Raw genomic sequence first — 25,023 nt, forward strand, 5'->3', positions numbered from 1 at the left:
AGTTCAAAGAAAAAACTGGTTATTTTTATTACAAGCAATTAGCTTGGCACGGCTATTGAAAGGAACATCAATAGATGGCGCCAGTTACACCAGGAACCAAGACCGCGAACAGTGCAGCACGTCAGGCCCCCATACGCACCTACGCGCTCTGCCGAACTATTTGACGCAATCACATCGTCACGGCTGCTTTACACAAGTAGGCTTTTTTCACATCGTCACGGCCGCTTTACACAAGTAGGCTTTTTTCCAAAGAAGTAATTTATTTCCGGTAATATATTACAGAAAAATAGTAACTGAATTACCCCAAACAGTACTGTTAGAGAAAAGTAATCAATTGATTACAAAATGATAGCAAAATGTATTTAATTACAAGTAATCAATTACGTACAACTCTGGTCTGGACAACGCTGGGAGCCGCAGCTGTCAAGGTGATGCCCCTCTTTTGCGTTGCTCGCCCGCCTGCCGGCAGTGCTGGTAAGAGGAGGCATTCAGTGGTGGAGTTCCGGAATAAACTACTTTGCCTGATGCCTACTACTCGGTGTGTTGTTATTCGTTGCCGCAGCTGTGGTCCAAGCTCGCCGAGCGGTTCTAGTCACAGACCGCGCCACAATCCCGCCATTGGCGCGCCAACTTGGGCAACCTCTGAAAATTCAGTAGGGCAGGGAAGCTCCTTAAGAATCGCAAGACGCCCTACGCAGACGCCGTACTGTGAGGCCCATGAATAAAGTCGCAAGTATGGCTAGCGACCGAAATACTGCTCTGTGGGATCCTTGCTAGCATCCGAAGCCAAGCCGCGTAGCTGAGGCATATGGACATCGTCGCTTCGATGCGACTCCGGTGCGACCGTAGGCGTGGTGCGCCGAACGAGTTTCTCTCGAGGAGATCCCAAGCTACTCGTCAAGCTGCCACCACCAGTAGGCGACAGCCCCCCTTCCCACTCCGCTAAAGCAAGCCTGCCAGTTGCTGCAGCTAGCGGAATAAGGCCACGCGCTCCAGCTCTGCCAGCGCCCGCACATGCAGCAAGTGGCGTATAATCGAGCAAGGTGGAGGATGCTGAACGAAAACGCTATCGAAGCATGCCGAGTCTAGGCTGTCCATTTCCGCGGCCCGTAAATGCTGGCCAGAAACCGATTGCTCGGGAGTTCTTGAAGCATAGGTGCAAATGAACTGGCGTCGCATTAGATAATGAGTGAGTTCATTCGCATATGGCGGATCGCTTTATGAGTGAGCGGATGCCGTTGAGAACGGCGAGAGTGAATGTACTTTCGCGAATGCGCTGTCACGTACGAATACCGATTAATGACACCCAACCATTAGGCGTAAGGAGCTCGTAGCGAGGAACACCCCGTCTTAAAAACACCGAGAGCACGCGCACTTTGTTGGAGCGGGAATCCTCCTCGTGTTCGTTCAGCAGACAAGAGCTTCCCAAGGCTCAATAGGAAAACTCACATTGTCGGGAGCGGATAACATGTCTTATTGAAGAGACAGACCCACCGAAATGTCGACTTCTGACGCCGTGGTATCCTTCACGGGATTATCTGTCATGGCATGTGCACTGAGACCTATGCGTCCTCGTGCAGGGGCCGAAATTTCTCTCTCTCTGATCCATTAACTGGTGTATATGCGTCTTTCTCATAGTATTACTGAGTTTTGTCGTCTCATATCGGGTAATGCAAGACCTCACGATATTATCGCCGCTACGTCAAACCTTGTCTCGCATTTCCTCATGTTGAAAAATTCTAAACACTGGCGCAGAAAACGAGGTTAATTCAATTTTTAGTCTCAGCTTTCACTCTTCAAAGTCCACTCCCTGTTTGTTAATACCTTTGCGGAAAAAGCGCTTATTATCTTAAACTGTTTCGTAGTGGGCGCTCTTTATAAAGCTCTCTGCTGCTACTGTTCAAACCTACGCCATCGTATCTATACTGCGTGACAGGCTGGCCGGTTCATGCCTATTGTGGCAAAGACATTGGTCATCGGTACAGTGCACTGCAATTCTACTTTACTGACTGTAGATTCCACGCCTCTATTTTTACCTCCGCGCTGACACTATCTTATCCAAGCTTCTCAGGGCTGACGACCAAATTGGCTACAAGGTTCGCTGCGTCTCCAGCAAGCGTGGGGGCAGCAGAAGGAGGCGATGCGAGTCGTTCAAGGTTTTTTGACAAGTCGAATTCTTTATCCGTCTGTATACCTGTACTTGCGCAAGCATGAAGAAGACATGTTATTTATTGATTTACAATATTTCTAAGGGCCCTCGTGCAAGGGTATTACATAGGGGGGGGGGGGGGGGGGGATAAAAGCATAAAAACACGGAATTGCGCTGGAGGCACTTAAAATAAAACAAATTTGTGTATGCAATAACGAAGTATGTAATAAAAGTAGTATTGTACACAAATAAAACAGCGAACAACGCAAAATAAAATTCCCAGTAATACTATAATGCACCCAATACCACAAACATCGTAAATCATTAAGTCCATGGTTTGATTTAACAAACGCTGAAAGGATTGTAAGTTAACCTCAGTAGCTATGTGTGATGGCAGGTTGTTCCAGCCCATTACGGAATGAGGAATGATTGATTTCGCGTAAAGCGTTGAATGGCACGTTATGAGTTTTATTTTGTTATCATGGTCACTTTGAACAAAGACTGCAGGGTGTGGAAATGAGTGTGGGATGATAAAACAATTTGTGAAGTAAGGTTAGGCGAGCGAAATAGCGTTGACAAGATAGTGGTTCCAACTCGGCACGTTGTTTTAATGCTGTGACACCGGTGAAGCGTGAACAATTTGAAAAGAAGCGAACAGCACGTTCTCGCAGGGATTAAATCTTTTTTATGACGTATGCTTCTTGAGGATCCCACATGGCAGAAGCATATTCAATTTTCGGGTGGATTAGCATGATGTAAGCACGTTTCTTTAAATGTCAAGGCACGTGTTTGAGATTACGCCTAAGAAGGCCGATTGCGCGGTTTACTGACGCTAAGAATGCTCTAATATGGTAATGCCAAGTCAGGTGAGACTGAAAGTTTGGTTTATGGGTGTCTAACGTCCCAAAGCGACTCAGGCTATGAGGGACGCCCTAGCTGAGAGCTCCGGAAATTTCGACCACCTGGGGTTCTTTAACCTGCATTGCCTCTAACATTTCGCCTCCATCGAAATGCGACCACCGCAGCTGGGATCGAACCCACGTCTTTCGGGTCAGCAGCCGAGCGCCATATTCACTGAGCCACCACGGCGGCTTTATGAGACTGAAAGTGAACTCCTAGGTACTTGTAAGTTGTAAGGTCTACGCTATCGTTATTGAGAATGTAGAATGTAGGAATTCGAGCGGAGCGGTTAGTAAACGAAATTAACTTTGTTGTAGATGCATTTAGAGACCACAGCCAGGAGGAACACCAAACCGTTAAAGCGCCAAGATCAGTTTGAAGAGAATGCCGGTCGGTTTCTTTAGTAATGTTACGATATATAACAATCATCCGCGAATTACCTAAATTAAAAGGTACACACTTGAGTAGATCGTTAATAAAAATTAAAGAAAGCGGAGCACCAATTACCCTGCCTTGGGGGACTCCACATGTTACGGGAACAGTGACGAGTTAAACTCATTTACAGAGCTGAATTATTTTCTATTGTAGAGGAATTGTTTTCTGCATGAAATAACATTTGGTTGGAGATTTAAGCGTGTCGATTTGGGTAGGAGCTTCTGATGGGCAACGCGATTAAAAGCTTTAGAAAAGTCCACAAATACTGCGTCAACCGGTAAGCCTGCATCTACTGCGAAAAATATGTCCTTATTAAAACTAGCGAGTTGGGTGTTGCAAGAATAATCCCTGCGAAAACCTTGCTTGTATTTGAAAATGGTACCGTGCACCTCTCGATAATTATTAACTTGAGTATGTATTAAGAGCTCGAGGAGTTTACAGACGTGCCTGGCTAATGAGATAGGCCGATAGTTAAGTGAAATAGTCCGATCTCCGAACTTTAAAAGGGGAATTCTTTTCGCAGCACGCCAGTCATCAAGAATTGTACCAGATGATAATGATTGTGAAAAAAAGCGATGAAAATACTTGATAGAGGTTTAGAGAGGAATTCTTTAGTATTTGTTATTAAAACCAAGTTGATCAGAGCCAGTATTAATTTTGAGGTTATAGAAATGGGCAAGAATGCCTGAATCACTAATGATAATTTCTGGCATGGAAGTTACGGAAGGTGGCTTTAACATGGGCGAGGAAGTGGTGTCTTCATGGGTGAACACGCATAAAAACGCTTCATTAAAAAGCAGTGCACACTCCGTTTCAGTGACTGCTCCACCCTCGGTATGAATCAGTACTCTTTCGGGGTGGGATATCGGATTGATGACGCACCAGAATCTATGAGAATTGTTGGCTAACATGGTGGACGGGGCGTCACTGAAGAAATGATGACGAGTTGTTTGAAGCAGTGACTGATATTCTTGATCGCAATGCCTGCACTTTGGTCATGACGGCAAAAGACCTGTTTTGACTGCTTGGCGGTAAAAACGTGTTTTTTTATTCTTAAGACGACGAAGCCAATTTGTGAACCACGGTGCAATTTTATGAAATCTGATGGTGATGACTGGCACAAACTTGTCAACCAAATTAGTCAATGCGCCTTTAAGCGATTGACAATTTATTTAGACTGAGCGAGATAAATAATGAGCTAGGAAGGCCTCCAAAAATTATTGCAGTCAACAGTTAATTCCAAAAAATTAGCAAAGAATTCGCTTCGTGGACGATTTCTTTATACTGAATGGCCGTGTGATGTACCCGGGGATGATGTCGTGATCAGATAATTCTTTTTTTCCAAGATTCCTGAACAAACCTCAGGGTTACTTGTTAGGGCGAGGCCAAGAATATTACCCGTTGTAGCGGAGCGCCGGGTAGTATTACTGATAAGCTGAAAAAGCAGAAAATCTAAGCAGGTATGAAGGAACGCGTGGACTTCCTCATCACTGGGGTGAACCGTAAGATTAGGTCGGTCAATGTTTGGGAAAATAATATCACCAAATAAAAAGAAGATGATGTCAGGAAAACGCATATATAAGTCCTTCAGTAATTCATGAAATTACAAAGAAACTTTGGCGGTGATATCTGGCGGTCGGTAGAAGGCAGCAATGACATCAGCAACTTCGATTTTGCAAAGTATACAAACACATTCAAAAAAAAGTAGTGACAACGAGGGGAACAGCAGATATTTGTTTATTTGTAGCAACAAGGACGCCACCTCTGTTTCTATTTTGCCTATCACAATGAAAAAAGCAAATACGGATTCATTGAGAAGAAAGGTAACATCATTGAGAAGAATTGAAATTGCAGCCATCACCTGTCTATCAACCTTCGTATAAAAAATTACATCCCACCTGTCATCATGAAAAATGTTTGCTTCCTTATGTTAACCCCACCCCTTATGTAAAACCACCTACAGGGGGTCTTTAAGAAAATAAAAATGAAATAACATGAAATCCGGAATGAAATCATCCAACCAAGTTTCACTTAATACCAGAAGTGAAGCGTACGTTGGATCGACGAGTGAAGAAAGGGCAAGAGATTTTCCAAGTACGCTTGGAATGTTTGCGAAAAGGAAATTATTACTGCTCTCTGAACTAGCACGTACGTTCAACGAGGATGACGAAGACGCTGGAAAGAATTGGTGGCTGTTGGAACAGGTCAGTTTGCCGCGTAATGACTACCTGGCACGGCTTGGGCGCTCGCGACATCCCACAGATAAATATCCTGAATGATATACAATTTGTCGAAAGTCAGGCGCACGCGCTCACCTTCTTTTTTTAGTTTGTAATCGTTTTGGAGAACCGAAGCTGTTGGCGCGTTTGTCACAGACAGCAAGCGAATAGTCACGTTCGTTACTAAAATCCGTTTTCTTAAGCTAGCGGCCATTACTTAATATGGTTTCAATTTCCTTATGGTTGAAAAACTTCGTTATAACTGACCGGGCCTTCTCGGTCGTGAAACGGCCCACACTAGTTGCCCTAGCAACGGAATTGTCACAGTGACGCCAAGCTTATCGCCGCAGAAGCCGTTGAGAAGTTGCTCTGAGCTCTCCCAACTTTCGGACGAGTCACTCTCGGCGATACACTAGAAGAGAGCATTGAACGTCACGACCGGCTTTACAGAACATCCATTTCATTAACAACGTAAGATAATGCAGCTTAGAGATTTAGAATTTTGGCGTGTTTTCTTAATACTCCATGACTGTTTTCAGTGAAGTGAGGCTTATCTCTTGATCGTGTGATAAATGCTGTGTCCGGGTGACGATTGTACCTATGAAATACGTCCCTTTGAACTAAATAAATCAGTTGGTACCAAGCACCCATTTTGTAAGCATTCCTTCTCATCGTCCACGCCTTCTTGACGTTGTTTGTAACAGTTAAAAGAAAAAAACTGGTAATTTTTATTACAAGCAATTAGCTTGGCACGGCTATTGAAAGGAACATCAATAGATGGCGCCAGTTATACCAGGAACCAAGACCGCGAACAGCGCAACACGTCAGGCCCCCATACGCACCTTTGCGCTCTGCCGAACTATTTGACGCAATCACATCGTCACGGCCGCTTTACACAAGTAGGCTTTTTTCACATCGTCACGGCCGCTTTACACAAGTAGGCTTTTTTCCAAAGAAGTAATTTATTTCCGGTAATATATTACAGAAAAATATTAACTGAATTGCCCCAAACAGAACTGTTAGAGAAAAGTAATCAATTGATTACAAAATTATAGCAAAATGTATTTAATTACAAGTAATCAATTACGTACAACTCTGGTCTGGACAACGCTGGGAGCCGCAGCTGTCAAGGTGATGCCCCTCTTTTGCGTTGCTCGCCCGCCTGCCGGCAGTGCTGGTAAGAGGAGGCATTCAGTGGTGGAGTTCCGGAATAAACTACTTTGCCTGATGCCTACTACTCGGTGTGTTGTTATTCGTGGCCGCAGCTGTGGTCCAAGCTAGCCGAGCGGTTCTAGTCACAGACCGCGCCACAATCCCGCCATTGGCGCGCCAACTTGGGGCACCCTCTGAAAATTCAGTAGGGCAGGGAAGCTCCTTAAGAATCGCAAGACGCCCTACGCAGATGCCGTACTGTGAGGCCCATGAATAAAGTCGCAAGTGTGGCTAGCGATCGAAATACTGCTCTGTGGGATCCTTGCTAGCATCCGAAGCCAAGCCGCGTAGCTGAGGCATCTGGACATCGTCGCTTCGATGCGACTCCGGTGCGACCGTAGGCGTGGTGCGCCGAACGAGTTTCTCTCGAGGAGATCCCAAGCTACTCGTCAAGCTGGCACCACCAGTAGGCGACAGCCCCCCTTCCCACTCCGCTAAAGCAAGCCTGCCAGTTGCTGCAGCTAGCGGAATAATGCCACGCGCTCCAGCTCTGCCAGCGCCCGCACATGCAGCAAGTGGCGTATAATCGAGCAAGGTGGAGGATGCTGAACGAAAACGCTATCGAAGCATGCCGAGTCTAGGCTGTCCATTTCCGCGGCCCGTAAATGCTGGCCAGAAACCGATTGCTCGGGAGTTCTTGAAGCATAGGTGCAAATGAACTGGCGTCGCATTAGATAATGAGTGAGTTCATTCGCATATGGCGGATCGCTTTATGAGCGAGCGGATGCCGTTGAGAAAGGCGAGAGTGAATGTGGTTTCGCGAATGCGCTGTCACGTACGAAGACCGATTAATGACACCCAAACATTAGGCGTAAGGAGCTCGTAGCGAGGAACACCCCGTCTTAAAAACACCGAGAGCACGCGCACTTTGTTGGAGCGGGAATCCTCCTCGTGTTCGTTCAGCAGACAAGAGCTTCCCAAGGCTCAATAGGAAAACTCACATTGTCGGGAGCGGATAACATGTCTTATTGAAGAGACAGACCCACCGAAATGTCGACTTCTGACGCCGTGGTATCCTTCACGGGATTATCTGTCATGGCATGTGCACTGAGACCTATGCGTCCTCGTGCAGGGGCCGAAATTTCTCTCTCTCTGATCCATTAACTGGTGTATATGCGTCTTTCTCATAGTATTACTGAGTTTTGTCGTCTCATATCGGGTAATGCAAGACCTCACGATATTATCGCCGCTACGTCAAACCTTGTCTCGCATTTCCTCATGTTGAAAAATTCTAAACACTGGCGCAGAAAACGAGGTTAATTCAATTTTTAGTCTCAGCTTTCACTCTTCAAAGTCCACTCCCTGTTTGTTAATACCTTTGCGGAAAAAGCGCTTATTATCTTAAACTGTTTCGTAGTGGGCGCTCTTTATAAAGCTCTCTGCTGCTACTGTTCAAACCTACGCCATCGTATCTATACTGCGTGACAGGCTGGCCGGTTCATGCCTATTGTGGCAAAGACATTGGTCATCGGTACAGTGCACTGCAATTCTACTTTACTGACTGTAGATTCCACGCCTCTATTTTTACCTTTACCCTTACCTTCAACTTGGCTGGATGTTGGGGCCTAGTCCCGTACAGCCTTCAGCTCGTGCCTCTTTTTTGAACTATTTGCGTTAGTACCGCCTCTTCTTAATGCTGAAAACACATTTGTTGCGGTAAGCTGTATCATTATTGGTCACAAATGCAATGCCTAGTTGGTGCCTGTTCACGTTATAGCAAAATGTGTGACTCTCATTTTACTGAAAACAGGAATGCACGATGGCTCCTCGAGAAGCGCGGGTAGGCTAGCCCTACTAGACAAGGCTGCCCTTAGACAAGGGCAACTTTAGGCTTTAATCAACAAAATAATGAGGCAGGCCTTCGTAAAGGATATACGAAACACTTCGTATTCACACTATCAATCAGGTGACAAAGAAATGCACAGAATGTGAGAAACCCTTATATATAGCCTTCATTAATTACGAGAAAGCATTTGACTCAGAGGAAACCTCAGCAGTCATACAAGCATTGAGAAATCAGTGTGTAGATGAGTTTTATGTCAAAATACTGGATATATAAATAGCTTCTGCATAGCTACCATAGTCCTCCATAAAGTCAGCAATAAAATAGCAGTAAGGAAGGGCGTCAAGCAAGGAGACACGATCTCGCCAATGCTGTTCACCGCCTGTTTACAGGAGGTATTCCGAGGCCTGATTTGGGAACAACTGGGGACAGGAGTTGATGAAGAATAAGTAAAGAATCTGTAATTCATTGATGATGTTGCCTTGTTGAGTCACTCTGGAGCGGAACTGCAATTCATGATCAATGAGTTATACAGACAGAGCAGAACGGTGGGTCTAAAAATTAACATGCAGGAAACTAAAGTAATGCTTAACAGTCTAGCAAAGGAACAGCCGTTCACAGCTGCAGTGAGGTGCTGGAAGCGTGTCACGGATCTCCCCGAATAACACTCGGACCGAAAGAATAGACTAGGCGACAGATGTACCCACACAAACGCACATTTAATACACCGTACGTAACACACACACTAGAACACAAAACTAACAGAAAACACAAAAACTATAAATACACACGACCCGTGAACACTGCTACCAGCGTCTACTATTAGTGTTCTGCTGTTAGTGGTCGGCGTTCGTGCTCACGGTTGGTTCGGTGCAGCTACGGCGTTTTATGGATCCAGTAGCCAGCGGACGCTGCGTTGCTCGGGCTGTCGCTTGAGCTCTTGTCTCCACTGCCGACGAGAAACTGACTGCACCCGACAGAGCGGTCGCGGGCCTTTCCTCCTTTGTATGTTCTTCAACGTCGAGCATCCTCCACTCGATATCGGGCTCTTCGACACTTCTTGCAGCTGTAATGTTTACCAAGATGAAATCGTACATGGGTCGGCCTACGCATTTTGCCACTACCTGCCCAGTATAATATGGCGTGGACACTAGAATCCTGGCTTCAGGAAGGTACCTCACTGTGCTATCTACAAGAGTGACGGCCGACTGTTCCCCTGTAAGATCCTCGTCCTTCACCAGGCTTCTCCGGACCAAAACTTTGTTGGCTCCGCTGTCTCTAAGCACCAATATAGGACGGTCCCCTATTTGCCCAACCACCGCCGGCATTGCTGGTTTCGACTGGAGTGTTCCACCCACCGCCTCATTTTCCAGCGACGCTTGCTCTCCTTTCAGCTGTTGAACTTCAGGTGGCGTGACAAGTTCTACCATAGCGTCGACAGCGCATGCAGCTCGGTCCTGCTTTCTGTATCGGCGCTCATCCAGAGTATGACCCCTCCTCTTACAACCTTGACACACAACCTGTGTTTTTCGGGCAGCGGTACTAGTCCGACAGTCAACTGCACGGTGTCCCACCTTGCCGCAGAGAAAACACCTTACTGGTGCCTTAGATGCACCGCCATATGCTCTTGGTTTTGCCGCATCTGTCTCTAAGGTCTTTTGGGTTTCCTCCTTTGCCTTACTAAAATTTCTTAGCCTTCAGCCTCGAGGAATCGGTCTGCGGTCGGTGAACTTTTCCATTAAACACAACTTTCATTCTTTCAGGAATAGCGCTAGCTTTGAGCTGCAACAAGCTAAAAATTGCTCTGTGACCAGCTTGTCGCGCACCCCTTCAAAACTCTTTTCTGTGTTTGACATATAAAGCCACCTATCAAAATATTTGGTCAGCCTGCAGGAAAACTGCTTAGCGCTTAAAAAGAATGGAAAGTTGGGCTAGTTGGTAACAGTTCATGGTGGGTGGAACAGCGCGAACAGACGAAGACGAGAAGAGAAGACACAGACAAGCGCTGAGTTAAAACACGAAAAAGGGCCCTGTGCAGAAGAAATACACTGAAGAAGGATGGAAAGTTGGGCTAGTTGGTAACAGTTCATGGTGGGTTTAACAGCGCGAACAGAAGAAGACGAGAAGAGAAGACACAGACAAGCGCTGTTAAAACACGAAAAAGGGCCCTGTGCAGAAAAAATACACTGAAGAAGGATGGAAAGTTGGGCTAGTTGGTAACAGTTCATGGTGGGTGGAACAGCGCGAACAGACGAAGACGAGAAGACCAGAGAGCGCTTGTCTGTGTCTTCTTTTCTCGTGAGATGCTTAGCGCTTTCTGAATCCACAGGTTTCGCGATGCGAAATCTCTCACGAAAACACTTTGCCTTAAGCCTGAACCCTTGAAGGAGCGCCTTTTTTACTTTCTCGCAGTCCATGGAATCAGCAGCAGGCATCCTTCCAAACACATTCAGCGCCTCTCCGACAAAACACATGCTCAATACCGTGGCCCATTCACTGCGCTCCCAGCCTTGCCCCAAAGCTAACCTCTCGAATTGTTGCAGATATGCATCCAAAACATCTCTTGTCATCAAAAGGAGCCATCAGCTTTCTTGGGCAAACTCTGACCGGTCTAGGAGATTCTCTACCCGCTAAGTAACGCTGATCATTGTACGTGATCTCCTCACACCCTCCCGCGACATGCGCCTGTTTCCACATAATAAACTCCTTCGCCCGTTCTATCATTCTTTTCTCCTGTTCTGCCTCGCGAGCTCTTCTCTCTGTCTCGCGAGCTCTTTTTCTTCTCGCTCTTCTGCCTCACGAGTGTCTGCGCGTGCTTGCGCCCTTTCCCCTCTCTGCCTCTTTCCCTCCTCCACGTACAGACGCATTGCCTCTTCCATGCTTAACCCTAGCTTGAGCGCTAGTTCTAACGTTCTTGTCAAGTCCATACTTTCTGCCGTCGAGAGACCGGAAAGATCCGATTGAAAGCAATAAGGAAAAAAAGCAAATGAATCCTGGCACAGGCTCGCCACTTATGTTTGTCACGGATCACCCCGAATAACACTCCGACCGAAAGAATGGACTAGGCGACAGGTGTACCCATAGAAACGCACATTTATTACACCCTACGTGACACACAAACTAGAACACGAAACTAACAAAACTAACACAAAATACAAAGACTACAAATACACACGACCCGGGAACACTGCTACCAGCATCTACTACTAGCGTTCTACTGTTAGTGGTCGGCTTTCGTGCTCACGGTTGCTTCGGATCGGCTGCAGCGTTGTATGGATCCAGTAGCCGGCGTCGAGGCGGAGTTCGACGTGCTGGGGCTGGCGTCGCTGGCGGCGTCGCTGGCTTCGTCGTATAAGCTCCCGGTTCAAGCGCCCGTGGAGGTGATGCCGGTGTTAGCGTTGGGGGCAGCACCTGGATCGGTGGCAACAGCGCTGGAGAGACCCCTGGCCGTATCAGGTGGTAGCGTCCTCCGTTGACTCGCCGGAACGGGCTCAGGCACGGTAGGAAGTCCACGATGCGAAGGCGTAGAACGCGAGTTCACCGGAGCAGTAGCCGGCGTCGCTCTCTTTCAGCCATAGCGTCCCTGACCCGCAGGAGCCTCCGCTTCTCTGTTCTCCCCCACCCCATCCCTCGCTCTCCCTCGCCTTTTTATAGCCTTGGCGTTAGTCCGCGTAAGCCTTGTCGTCGTCTCCTCCTTCTTCTCTTCTCCACCAATCATCTCTCTCCACCTCACTGAATGCTTCTCCACCAATCATCTCTCTCCAGCTCAACGAATGCTTCTTCATCTTCTTTGTTCTTCGGGTAATCCACGTCGTCTTCTTTACACCTCGTTCCTTTAAAATTTAATTTAGGCTTATTGATATAAGTGACCAAGTGACAAAATAATCTCCTTTGAGCAGATAGTGAGAGCTGATCCGTATAATTAGAGGGAAATAACTAGAAGGATAAGAAGTGGGTGTAGCGCATAAGGCAGGTTATCTCAGATCATGAATGGCAGACTATCAATATCTACCCTAGAGAAAAGTGTACAACAGCTATATCTTACTGGTACTCACCTACGGGGCAGAAACGTGGAGGCTAAGTAAAAGAGTTCAGTTCATTTCATTTCATTTCATTTATTTGTCCCTTAAAGGCCCGAAGGCATTACATAAGGGGAGGCGTACATACAGGTTGGAGGGTAGTAGCAGAGAACACAAAAGAAAGGGGGAAAAATACACGGGGTACCAAAAAAGTGTACAATAATATAAAAACTAAAAGCAAGAAATAAACATACAAAAAGAAAACAAGGAACAGTTGGCACTTCGGTGTCGCAGTATGAATATGTTTATGAGAAGTGATTAGCCAGTTTCTCGCGGAAAAGGCGGCGATCGGAGCATGTTATTACGTTGTCGGGAAGGCCATTCCACAGCACTATGGCGTCGGGAAAAAATGAACTGCTCATTGCGGAGGTGCGGGTTTTAATGCGTGCGATTGGGTTACTGTGGTTTAGGCGGGATGACGTACGTGGGGGTGGCTGCAGCAACAAATGTCTTGGTGAGCGATAAAAGAAAGAGTGAAAGAGGCATAGACGGGAAATAAGCTAAGGACAACGCAGCGAGCCTTGGAAAGAAAAAAATGGTAGGCGTAACGTTAAGAGGCCGGAAGCGGGTAGAGTGGGGAGGGAGCAAACGCGGATTAATGACATCAAGAGGAAGAAGTGGACTTGGGCAGGGCGTGTAATACGAAGGCAAGATAACCGGTGGTCCTTAAGGGTAACGGAGGGGATTCAAAAAGAAGACAAGTGTAGCAGGAGGCGGCAGAAGCTTAGGTGGGCGATTGAGATTAGGAAGTTTGAAGGTGTAGGGTGGGCGCAGCTGGCAAATGACAGGGTTAATTAGAGAGATATAGGAGCGGCCTTTGCCCTGCAATTGACGTAGTCAGGCTGATGATGATGATTATGGTGACTAGACAATGTCGAGATGTGTGGCTGATTGATTTGGCTAGCTGGTCCGGAATCTCGATTTCTGAAGAGTTAAAGTATAACTTCTTCGCAAGAGGTAACCAGGCAATGGGCGTCTTGAAAGTGATGGCAAGTGTTCTCCTTATTTTGTAGAGATTCATAGCACAAGAAGCCCTACAATTGGTTTACTGCACGGGTAAAAAAACTCCCTTCTGCATTGTTAATTTTGGAAAAGACAGTGCATATATAGTGAGCGGGTTTTTTATTTTTTGAATAACGCAGTTTGCAGTACTGCTTGTTAATGCCATTCCCCATGTCTACGTGTAAAAGTTTGGTAGAATAGAACAGCGCCAAGAAGGAAGGAAGAGACGACGACTCAGCGCTTGTGAAATCATCTCTCCTTCGTTCAGTCATTCATGTAGCTGTTCTCTGTTATGGCGAATCCACTAGCCTGCAGCAGTGCACCTGCGATTAGTACTCCTGACACGACGTCCCTGAATAAGGCTCTTCCAGGAAATGCTCCCTAGTTTAGTGCTGAGTAGCGGCCAATATCTGCATTTAGTGATTTTTAGCTCCCTCATCAGCGCTAGAGACCTGACTGCCGCTATAATGAGCATCTCTCCAGCCACTGTGAACTGAAGATCGCTTCCGAACTACTGTACTACCTCGATGGAAAGAAACTCGAACTCGGCGCCAACACGCCCTGCTGTTGGAATTTATCTTCATCGCGCTTTTAACTGGGTGGTACGAGAAAAGACGTTAGAATCGTACTAGAATGTATAAAGGACGTGTCTAGGGTCTTTTTGCTATCACCCAAGTAAAAGCGCGGTGAAAAGGAATTGAAACAACGGAGCGTGTTGGCGCCTTGTTCTTCGCGCTTCTATCCATTGAAATAGTACACTTGTAGGTGTCGGTTGCTAATTACTAGTCCAGGTTGGCCGAACGATTTGACTGATAGGCGGCTTATTTTTCATTATTGGCTTAGTAAAAATGCGTTATAGCTAAACCTTGACGAGCATTGCCTTATAGCCCGAGATCACTTGCCGGTTCTGAAGCAGCCCCACTGGCTTGGCTATTCATGTAACACAATTGTTTTTAGTAGAGAATAGTTCTGGCACCGTTTTTCAAACCATTCGTTTATTGCAAGCCAGGCAGATACTCAGTGCGGTCGCTAACACCTGAAGACACCATAATCTGTAAAATTTTTCGCAACCGCTCAGCCACATCCCTAACAAAGGGTTGTTTGAATATTTCGATATGTTATTATTTATTTACACAGTGCAAATTTTTTGCGTCTTGTAGATGTCTGCATCGTAACCAGCAGTGATTACATCAGGAATTTAAGGTTCCTATCAACTTTCTAAATTTCTTTATGATGAAAGCACAAGATTTAGCCCCATCTTCCTGTTTGTACCCTGTATATAAACTATGGAAAGGCATTTCACTGTTTCCACAGAAGGCTCAAACTAAGCTTATCAACCGGTCCCAGACTGTTTGGATGATTTTATATGACTTCATGAACTGTTCGAGGAAACTAAGGCTTCAACTAAGCTTATCAACCGGTCTCAGACTATTTGGATGATTTTATATGACTTCGTGAAGAACTGTTCGTGGAAACAAACTACACCCTTTTCGCCCCAATCACATCATGTATGGCGTGCGACGGGGCTTGTTTGTAGGTCTTTCTTCTCTTTATTTCACTATATTTATATACGCCGACAGCTTACCTCTTAATAAGTAATCGACCATTTTCCTATCTCTTTGCCAGGTAGACGACTTTCACATCGATCTTCAATAAGTTATTACCACCTAATTATGGAAACTACATGATTAATGACACACTTCAATCATGATCTGAAAATCTGTCAGGAAAACGTTTCCGTTACATTTTCTTCAAGATATGTCTATTCCAAATTACTTATCAAAGGCTCCGCATATCACCCGTCGGCTGCGTTATGTCCTCACGTTCTGTTGCACGTTGCACGCGTATATAATGTCGATAGTTAACACACTAACAAAACTCCATTCTTGGCTGGGTATAATTCAGTCCTTGATTTATCAATCATGTTAAAAGCTCTCATTCAATTGCAGTTAGATTTCGTTTTGGCCATTTGGGATCCCGCAGGAACAATTCTAGTTCATACTGAGAAAGTGGATCAAAACCCAGCCGTTTTATTGTATGTAATGTTTCTGTGGTGTAGTAGTGTTATTTACTTCCAGCATGAAGCAGGCTCACTTCGCCGTCACAACCTCTGATGAAATCACAGGGATGTCTCACAACCTCTATCACGATTTGCCCTTGAGCTCCACTTTTCGACATAATAAGTGTTTTATAGCGTGTACCGCACATCACAAGGTTTTTTTTTTTGTAATAGCGGGGACTGCATCTACATTTCCACTTTTCGTTTTCAGAACAGTCGCTGAGTTGAACAATTTTTCCCACCGCATCATACTTTAAAAAGCCCAGTTCGCCTGAAGCCAGCCATAGAATCGCTCTTTCTATAACCTGCTATTATTCAGCCCACATTTAAAGTTATTCCCAAGACACCAGTATACAAATGTCTAGTTAACGCAGAAGACGGGCTCAAAAATGTGCCGGACACACAAAAATGCGAGAGAGTCCACGCCCGTCATTGCCTTGCTGCTGCCAGACAAATATAGCTTAAAGTGAATTCTGCAGTCTTGAACTCACACTGGTGATAGTACTTCCTGTGTAAAAAAATCTAAACGTTAAAAGTCCAATTCTTTAATAGCTCTATGTACAAACGTTGGCGCAAAATAAGAGACAATCACAAGAAAGGTGGACAAGACAACGCGCTCCTGACAACTGATTTTTATTGAAAGAAACACATAATATAGAGGCTCACCGTCACGCCACCTATTAGCTGCAGCAAACGTCAGAAAGATGAATAGAGTCATGAAAGCGATAAAAAAAGAAAAACACTAAACACATGACTTAGTTAAAAACGATAAGATTGGAGAAAGAACATTAACAGGCATGGCATGTGGTGTAAAGGACCAAAGGAACATGACTGATTGGGATCTGAAAGGATGACGACCAACCAAAAAGCATTAAAACCGTAAAAAAACATAAAAAGCGCGTGAGACAAGAAAACATCTAAAAGGCTTTGTGCACTCAACCTTTCAGATTACACTGGGAAAAAAACCATAGCACCTCTACACGTGTGCTTATCAGGGAAACTTTCCTAAAAAGGCTTCTTCGTTTTTTTACAAGAAGATAGAAGCATCGCTAACGGCACTCAGACCCGTTTTCCTAATTAAAAAGGCTTCCTTTAATTCGCGGGACACTCGATCCCGGCCTCTACCTAAAACTACAGTTTTTTCAAGAATGGGCCCGCAGGTGCTTTGTTCACAGTCCTTACAGTGAAGAGGCAGATTAGAACCTGTTCCCGTCCCCATCGGACGCTCATGCACCCTCAACCTTTCATTTAGGCAACGCCCCGTCTGCCCAATATACACTTTCCCACACGCGAGCGGGATCTGATAAACAACTCGTTCATTGCATTCTACGTACCTACGGGCATGCCTGGTTCCGCCGGCTTTTTCTTTTCTTTTTTCTGAGTTTACAGGAGGACATAATGAGGTCAGCTTACAGGGAGGAGAGAATGCAATTGGAACTTTGAATTTTGATGACACTTTTTTCAGATTATGGACAACGCGGTGGGAGCAGGGCACCACTTCTGGCCTAATTCTCTCCTCAATAGGCATAGGCTGTTTACGTTCCACGCCTTTTATACTGTGAAGAAGGGACTCCACCACACTAGTCAGTACAGTCTGCGGGAAGCCTGCATCCTGAAGCCTTATCATCTGCAACTGGAAGCCCCTTTCTATTGCATGGCAACAGTATTTCGCAATAGCGGCATTTAAACCAGACGTAGCAATGGCTCGCTTCACTGTCTTAGAGTGTGCCGATTCATATGACAAGAAACCTTTCTGGGCGCGAGGGTGTTACATCCAGCAAATTTTCTCTTTGGTTATGGAAAGTATCAGGTCTAAAAATTGCAGTTCATCACTTTCAGGTAGCTGCTGTGTAAATTCTAAGCCTTCTCCGTTTTCACTAAAAATTGCTAGAACCTCGTTAACTGTGCCTAAGTAGGACTGTGTTTCCTGTTTTTTTAGTAGGATTAAAAAATCATCGACGTATCTGAAAACTCTCTTTACCCTATTCTTGTTCAACTGCTCATTCACACTTCGATAAATCATTGAAAGGAAAATATTGCTCAGAACCGGGGCCACACACGAGCCAATACAAATCCCTTTCTTCTGTATAAGCGATCCACTTTCAAACTGTAGAATTGTGGCATTAAGATGAAATTCTAACAAAGTCATGAAATTCCCTACTGACACACCAGCTGCGTTTTGAAAAGATGTACACCCGCTTTCTTCAATGCATGCTTGAACGTCTGTGAACAATTCTTTTGGGGAATGGAGCAGAAAAGATCTTTAGCATCTACAGAAAAGAAATACCCAATTTGCCGATTACCGTCCAGAAATTCAATTATATCCAAAGAGTTCTTTGTTGCGAAAAGATCAGTGACCCCAAGCTGGTTAAGATGCTTCAGCAGGAACTGACTAACAAGGCGTTGCCAAGATCCGCTTTCGCTTACAATACAACGGAATGGTACACCTTCTTTGTGGGTCTTAGCTGTAAAAAACATGCTAAGAGTTTTGCCCTTAGTCACTTATAGACTTTGCTAATCTTTGCAGCTCCAATTCGTTGCAGAGGGCGATGGCTCTTGACTTAGCCTTCACGGGCTTGAGTTCGGACCGTTTAAAGTTTTTCTCAACTGCACGGCACGTTTTTTATTATATACTCTCTTAGGCACCACCACAAAAACACCTCTTTAATAGCACTAAAATCAAGGTGCCAGTGTACAAAGAGGTGTTATTTGCATTGTTTAAAAATGTTTGCGATGTTAACTGGTCACAGTAGTGCAGCAGCTTGTAGTACCACTTGCTGGCTGTTCCTTGTCTCTCGAGATAACGGTTTTAACGTTCCAGTATCCCTGTTTATTCCTACCTGCGCTTTGCCCCAAACATGATGACAGTGTGGTGCAGACGTTTGTGGTGTCGCTTAAGGGTTGTACATTCTAAACTTTAACCTCCCTGTAACCCAGCTTATCTCTTTTTAGCGTTTCTTTAGATTATTTTCGCTCAGTTTTTTACGCGACAGCGTTAAGCAGCTCCTGCCCCAGAAAACCCGGCTAGCCGTCGGCGTCGTCTTCGTATGCATCGTCGTTGACCGCGAAACAAATTCCGCGAAAAATTTCCATACAAGCCACCTAGGGGGCAGGTGGGCCACCTGTGTCACGTGACCCTGTGGCCTCATCACAACCTGCCCACCGTAATGGGAGAAAAGTGCGCATCATAGCAGGTCTCAGTTAAATTATTGATTAGAAGTTGCCCACGTAAAGCTACCTGGGCTCACAAGCCCCATCGATGACAGCCGCTGCCATCGCAGGGATGTGCGCATCACTTAACGGCTATACCACTGCGCCAAAAGAGTTATGAGCACTCCAAGTACTCGTTGAGTTTTAAGTTAAGATTGACAAATTTTGCATATATGGGCATCAACCCACTGAAGTTATCGCTTCACACCTTCAAGGCGGGACTTAATTCTCCCCTCCATTTTTTAAACTTCTCTCACCTCCCCTCATCAGTTTAGGGAATTATACTGCAGTTTTAAAACCAGCAAAAAATTTAAATCTCACCCATTAGGTACCACAAATATTTCCTTCAACAGTTACGGCTAAGTAAACGCAATCAGTGCGTATTGGTCGGTAGTTCAAGCTTTTCCAGCAGTCAGACTGCTAGAAGTATTAATTAATTGCGAGTATTCTGGTGGTATGAATTCTAAATGTCAGGAAATAAAGAAACAGCGGGTGAATAAGTTCCAGATAAGACCATGTACGATTTCGTAACATCCATGTGCAAGTGAACCAGTATTTTTGGAGCAGCGTCAAATTTTGTAATATATATCTATTGCAAAGCTGCTCACATGATACCTGAACAAACGTTTACTAAGGATCATATTGTCAGTATGCTGTATAGGCTGTTGCCTCCGTACCTTTAGATCTGCGGTAAATGAAATCGAAGAGAAATACTAACCGGTCCAGCTGGTGTGTCCAGCTGTGGAGGAAAGATGGGAGCTTTGGTAGCTGCAAAATACCAGGGGAGTTAAACGCAATACATAAGAATCATTGAGTAATGTTTCTACCAGCCGAGCGCATGGTTACAAAATAAATGGGCTAGGAGAGAGGCAATACATAATTTTTTTACAGTCCTTCATGTACCCCTTCCTTATTGGTTTGCTTTAAGCGGTTTAACGTCGCAAAGCAATTCATACAATGAGGGCGCTCGACATGCTATCACTACCGCAGGAGGTATCTGTAAATAATAAAGGTAGAAATTTAGTGCAAAGCGCGCTTTTTAACACTGTGCGTTTCTACAGCGTCCTCCAGAGGAGAAAACCACGTAGTGGAAACCTTCGGTGCCTAGCGCATAAAGTTCTAGCGACAGCCGGCTTGTGCTCCCTTGCTATTGCAGGTAAATATCCAATAGCAGCTGTTGTAAACGAATGGGCGCTATGCTGCGATGGACACCCATTGTGGAATGTACAACATGAAACCAACGAAAGTCAAAAGCAGAAGACGACACAGAGAGATGGCTGTCGCTTGTCTCTGTCGCGCTGTAGCACCACAGTTATCTAACACCTACTTGCCCAGCTATCCACATTTCAATTTGTTAGACAAGTACAAAAAAGCAGGTGGTAATAATGCGACTTCATTAAAAGCTCCATGGGGCCAAAAAAGTCTTCTGAGTCATAAAATTTGCCTATTGCCTGAAGGTGACTACACCAGGCCGGCGCAATCCTGTTGGCTGGAGGTAAATGACGTCACCATGCAGGAGGTGACATCACTTGCATAATATTGAATGGTATTTTGTTTGTTTGTTCGTTTCAACATCTTGCAAGTAGTTACTGCATTTTAATTTCGTTTCACTTTCAATTTTTTTCCTAACTGATGTATCATGTTCTTTACACCTCGCATGCCTAACCCAGCACACGAGCAGCAACGCTAATGCGGGCTTGAGCATGTAGTGTACCAATTGATGCGAATAAAAGATATTATATATAAGTAATGTGGTTCATGTAATCTGTTCTGCAGTTTCTAAAATAGGCGCTTTTTTTAATCAGCACTTTTTTCGAACGGCATTGTAGGGAGAGTAGCGGTTCAGAATATGCACGATGTGCTAACTAGCAGGCAGGATAAATAATAATAAATTTCTAACTTATTATGTATATCATAGCAATCCTCTCATTTGCATTCCGTTGTCAGCTCAATAGCCAACCAGGGCCTCGATTCTGGCAGTCTTGATGTCGTAATAGCATAACAGGGTTTTCGCACAGCTTTCAATCTCACCGTTGGACCGTCACTACTTGACACTCGCGGCAATACAGGGCGTATTACGTAGTGCACTGCTATAGACGAAGGTGAGCACCCTCTAGGCTCGTTTACACTACACATAAGTGCCCCGGAAAGCAAAGTATTGAACAACGTCGCTATAGCCTAGTTGGTAGAGCACCAGACGCGAAGTTTGGAGTTTGACGTTTCAGATCCCACCGGCGACATGTGTTTTTTCTTCTGCTTTGTTATCAGTTGTCTTTAAAAACACATCACCGTATTAATATTCTATCTATGAGCACCACAAGGAAAACGTCTTATATTGCTTCAGTACAAACCTCTCCAGTGGCGCCTTGGCGCTGCCGCACTGTACGACCTGCTATTTGGCAAATCTTGTTGTTGTTGTTGTTGTTGTTGACCTCACACGATGGCACATACCCACAAGGGGGATTGGCCATAACCAGGCGGTGACTATTTAAATGACCAGTTGCATGTGGCAAGCATGGGATGACCTACCAAAATTTGGATCGCACAGTTTCCGTAGCCGAGGTGGTTGCAGGAGGTTAGGGGGGTGATACAATTTAAAATTTAGGCAAAGAAGGGGCAGGGATTACTATAAGTGGTTGTAAAAACCGAAATACAGAAGCTGATAATGGGATGGGCAGGACGAAAGCTCATGATGGTAGACGTTTTGATTCTAGGAGATAATTTTGAACGGCAGAGCAAACATTCCCATTGGTGTGGCCAAGCATAGAAGTGTCAAGAGACAGAACAACCGCAGAAGACAGGCGCAAACTGAGATTCTGTATTGGAACTTCTAATAGTCACCTCCTAGTCGATGAGTAGCGACGGCAAAAAAGAATAAAGTGCTCTATTGTTTCCGGCTCCGCACAATACGGACACAATGGGGAGATCGCCAGACCAGGCCTGTAGAGGTAAAAATTTAGTTGCGGCACCCGGCAACGAAGCCTCGTGAAGGAAACTTCAAGATTGCGCGATCGCCAGACTGAGCTTCTCCAAGGGAACAGTAGGTGCTGGAAGTCGTCCAAGGAAGCAAGCGCTGATGCGCCCAATTCGTTCATTACAGTGTACCGTCGAAAGCGTGCCGCCGTGATGTAAGCAGCTGTTGGAAGCGGGTCAACAATCGGTCCACTCAGGGCTGACTTCGCTAAAGCATCAGCTGATTCATTTATTAGAACACCCCTGTGCCCAGGAACCCAAAGAAATCGAATTTATGTGATGTGTGGAGGGATCAGGAATTTTAGTATCCGAAAGAGCTGCGATTCAGTGGACGCCGAGAGGGAAATGCATAAAGATAACGAGTCCGTAATTATTATTACTGCTGATAAAGAAATTGGTACCTTGCGCAGAGCGAGAACCACTACTAGAAACTCAGCCAGATAGATAGGAGTGAAATCTTGGAGACGGAGAGGAAAAGACCAGTCAAGGGACTGTGAGTAAATACCTACACCTGCCTCTTCTGCACACACCGAGCCATCAGTCACAATTGCAACATGTGAGCTGAAGGTCGACAAATAACCCTGCAGCATACCATTTAACCATGAGAAAGGCAGTAAGTTTGCATTACATGGATAAATGTCATCGTAGATGATAGACACCGTTGCGGGGATGGACCGCACCGGAACAATTTCAGGTATTCGCACGTTGAGTGGGACCAGCAAAGATTCAACGAAACAGATTTGGGGAGTTTGAAGGCGAGACCATCCGACACGCAAGAACTCCGCTCGCTGCCCTAGGAAGATCAACTCGGATGCATGCTGCTCCGAGTCGCAAAACTTTAAAAACGGTCGTACTGTCAAAAGGCGAAACCTTGCAGTAAGAGACGGCACCCGCGCTTCCAGATACAAAACATTGTTTGCCACGTATTTAGGGAGACCCAAACACAGGTGCAGAGCTTCTCGCTCTAAGAGCAGAAGTGGGCGCAGTTTGTATGCAGCTGCTCCAGAAAACAAAACGCAACCGAATTCCAAGATTGGCCGGATATACATTTTGTAAATCAGCAGAAGAGAATGTCTGCGCATACCGCAGCGAGGGCTACTCATCCTTCGCAGAAGGCCTACCGCCTGAATTTCTTTCGCAGCAACCTGATCTATATGTGACCGCCAAGAGAGAGAGGAGTCATGAGTTACCCCGAGATACTTTAGGGAACATACCTGAGGAATGACATGATGACAATAAGACAATGAAATGTGTACCTGTTGAGTAACCGGAAAAGGTAACAAAGCGCACTTGTTTACATTAAGACTTAAGTGTAATTCAGATAACCATCGATCAAGGGAATTTAAATATGACTGTAAAACCATATACACAGAATGTAAATCACTCGCAGCAGCAAAGAAAACTATATCGTCTGCATACACGTACTTAGTCACGTCAGGGGAAGTCGGAATCAACTGAGTAAGAGGTTGAATAGAACAGGGGAGAGAACTGCACCTTGAGGCCCACCTCTAGATTGATGAAATTTCCTTGTAGAAACTCTGCGTTGACAACAATAAAATTCTCTGTCAGCCAGGAAAGCTGACACCCATTCCACAAAATAACTGGGCAAGCCCAGAGCCCGTAGTCGGTACATCAGAGGCCCATGTTCGACACTGTCATATGCTTTCGAGATGTCTAGAGTTACCAGCGCAGCATACTGTCGACGCCGGCGCGCTAGTCGGACACGGCTTTCGAGGTCAGTATGCGCACACCATAAAGAGCACCCAGGCTTGAAACCAATCTGACAGGGGTTAAGTAGTCCCTTTTCAGTAATGATGGGCATGATTCGTCCATACAGCACGCGTTCAAGCAATTTCACCAGATTCGATGTCAATGAAATTGGTCGAATGTTGTCTAAGACCAACCCTCCGCCTGTCTTTTTAAGCACCGGGATAATTTTGGAAACACGCCATACATCCGGGATCCATGGGGTTCTAATAGAGCTCCAATATAGCATTGGGGGATTCGTCGAACAGTATTTTAATCATCGCAGAGGTGACACGGTCAGGACCAGGAGCTGCAGAAGGTAACCGATTTATCACCTAGGAGAGCTCAGAAACCGAGACATTAAGGAAATCATCATAGTGATTCCCAAGCAGTTGTGGGCGAGAGAGCGCAGCCGAAAAATGGTGTTCCAAGCCTTTGCCAATTTCTTCTAATGACCTGGCAAGCTCTACTGGAGTCAGCACATTAGAGGGAATGTTGTGAGGCGGTGGCAGCCTGTTCCTTGACCTCGGAAAGCGAAACAAGGCTTGTCTGTTATTAGATTTTGATAGATGGTCATAATTCTCTTCATCATATTTTTCTTTTGCCCTAGCGACTGTGCGCTTGAAGGTAGCTGTAAGAAACTTATAATCGATCCAATTCCGGGGACATTGATTATGGATAAGTTTCTTCCAGGCTGCCTTGCGCCGCCTATAATCCTTTGAACATTCTGCATTCCACCAAGGGCTCAGAGAAGTGCCTATGCTATCGCACACTGTAAACTCCGATTGCCTCCGTACCCGATCTAAAATAGAGCATAAGCCTAACACCCTGCTCTCCTGAGACAAATTCGGCAAAGAGTGTAGTTCTGAACTGAGTGAACTTTTGAACTTGTTGTAATCGACTAGGGTGCAACTGAATCCGCCGATAGAAGTCTTCGGACACACCATGTCAAAAGTGAGTGGGAAATGGTCACTGTTGCAGAGTCAACCGGAGTCCAGGAGGAAACTGCTACCCCTGGGGTTGAAAACGTTAAATCCAATGCTGATCAGGAGTGCCCACGGAGAAAGGTCGGAAAACCCGAGTTATGACAGTTTAGGTTATTCACACAAGCCCAATCCCATAAACGCAAACCGCACTGGTCTGTTCGATAACCCCAAGTCAAGTGATGCGAATTGAAATCCCCAACAAGCAACACATGTGATCTGCTGACAGAGAGTAAGGAATCTAATGGCCGTGTGTCATGAACCCCAGATGGA

General features: G+C 45.4%; 1 protein-coding gene across 4 annotated transcripts in view; it reads right to left on the reverse strand.

Annotated features, from left to right (window-relative positions):
- The window catches only part of LOC144130229 (uncharacterized), a 75,110-nt gene that overhangs the window by 16,977 nt on the left and 33,110 nt on the right, over positions 1-25,023 (reverse strand). For all 4 annotated transcript variants that reach the window (XM_077664205.1, XM_077664202.1, XM_077664203.1 and 1 more), the window contains one exon: positions 19,767-19,816. In XM_077664205.1, the coding sequence (XP_077520331.1) occupies positions 19,767-19,816 (50 nt within the window). The remainder of the gene's footprint in view (positions 1-19,766; positions 19,817-25,023) is intronic.

The sequence above is a fragment of the Amblyomma americanum genome, chromosome 4 (assembly GCF_052857255.1).
Source record: "Amblyomma americanum isolate KBUSLIRL-KWMA chromosome 4, ASM5285725v1, whole genome shotgun sequence".
Classification (NCBI taxonomy): Eukaryota; Metazoa; Arthropoda; class Arachnida; order Ixodida; family Ixodidae; genus Amblyomma; species Amblyomma americanum.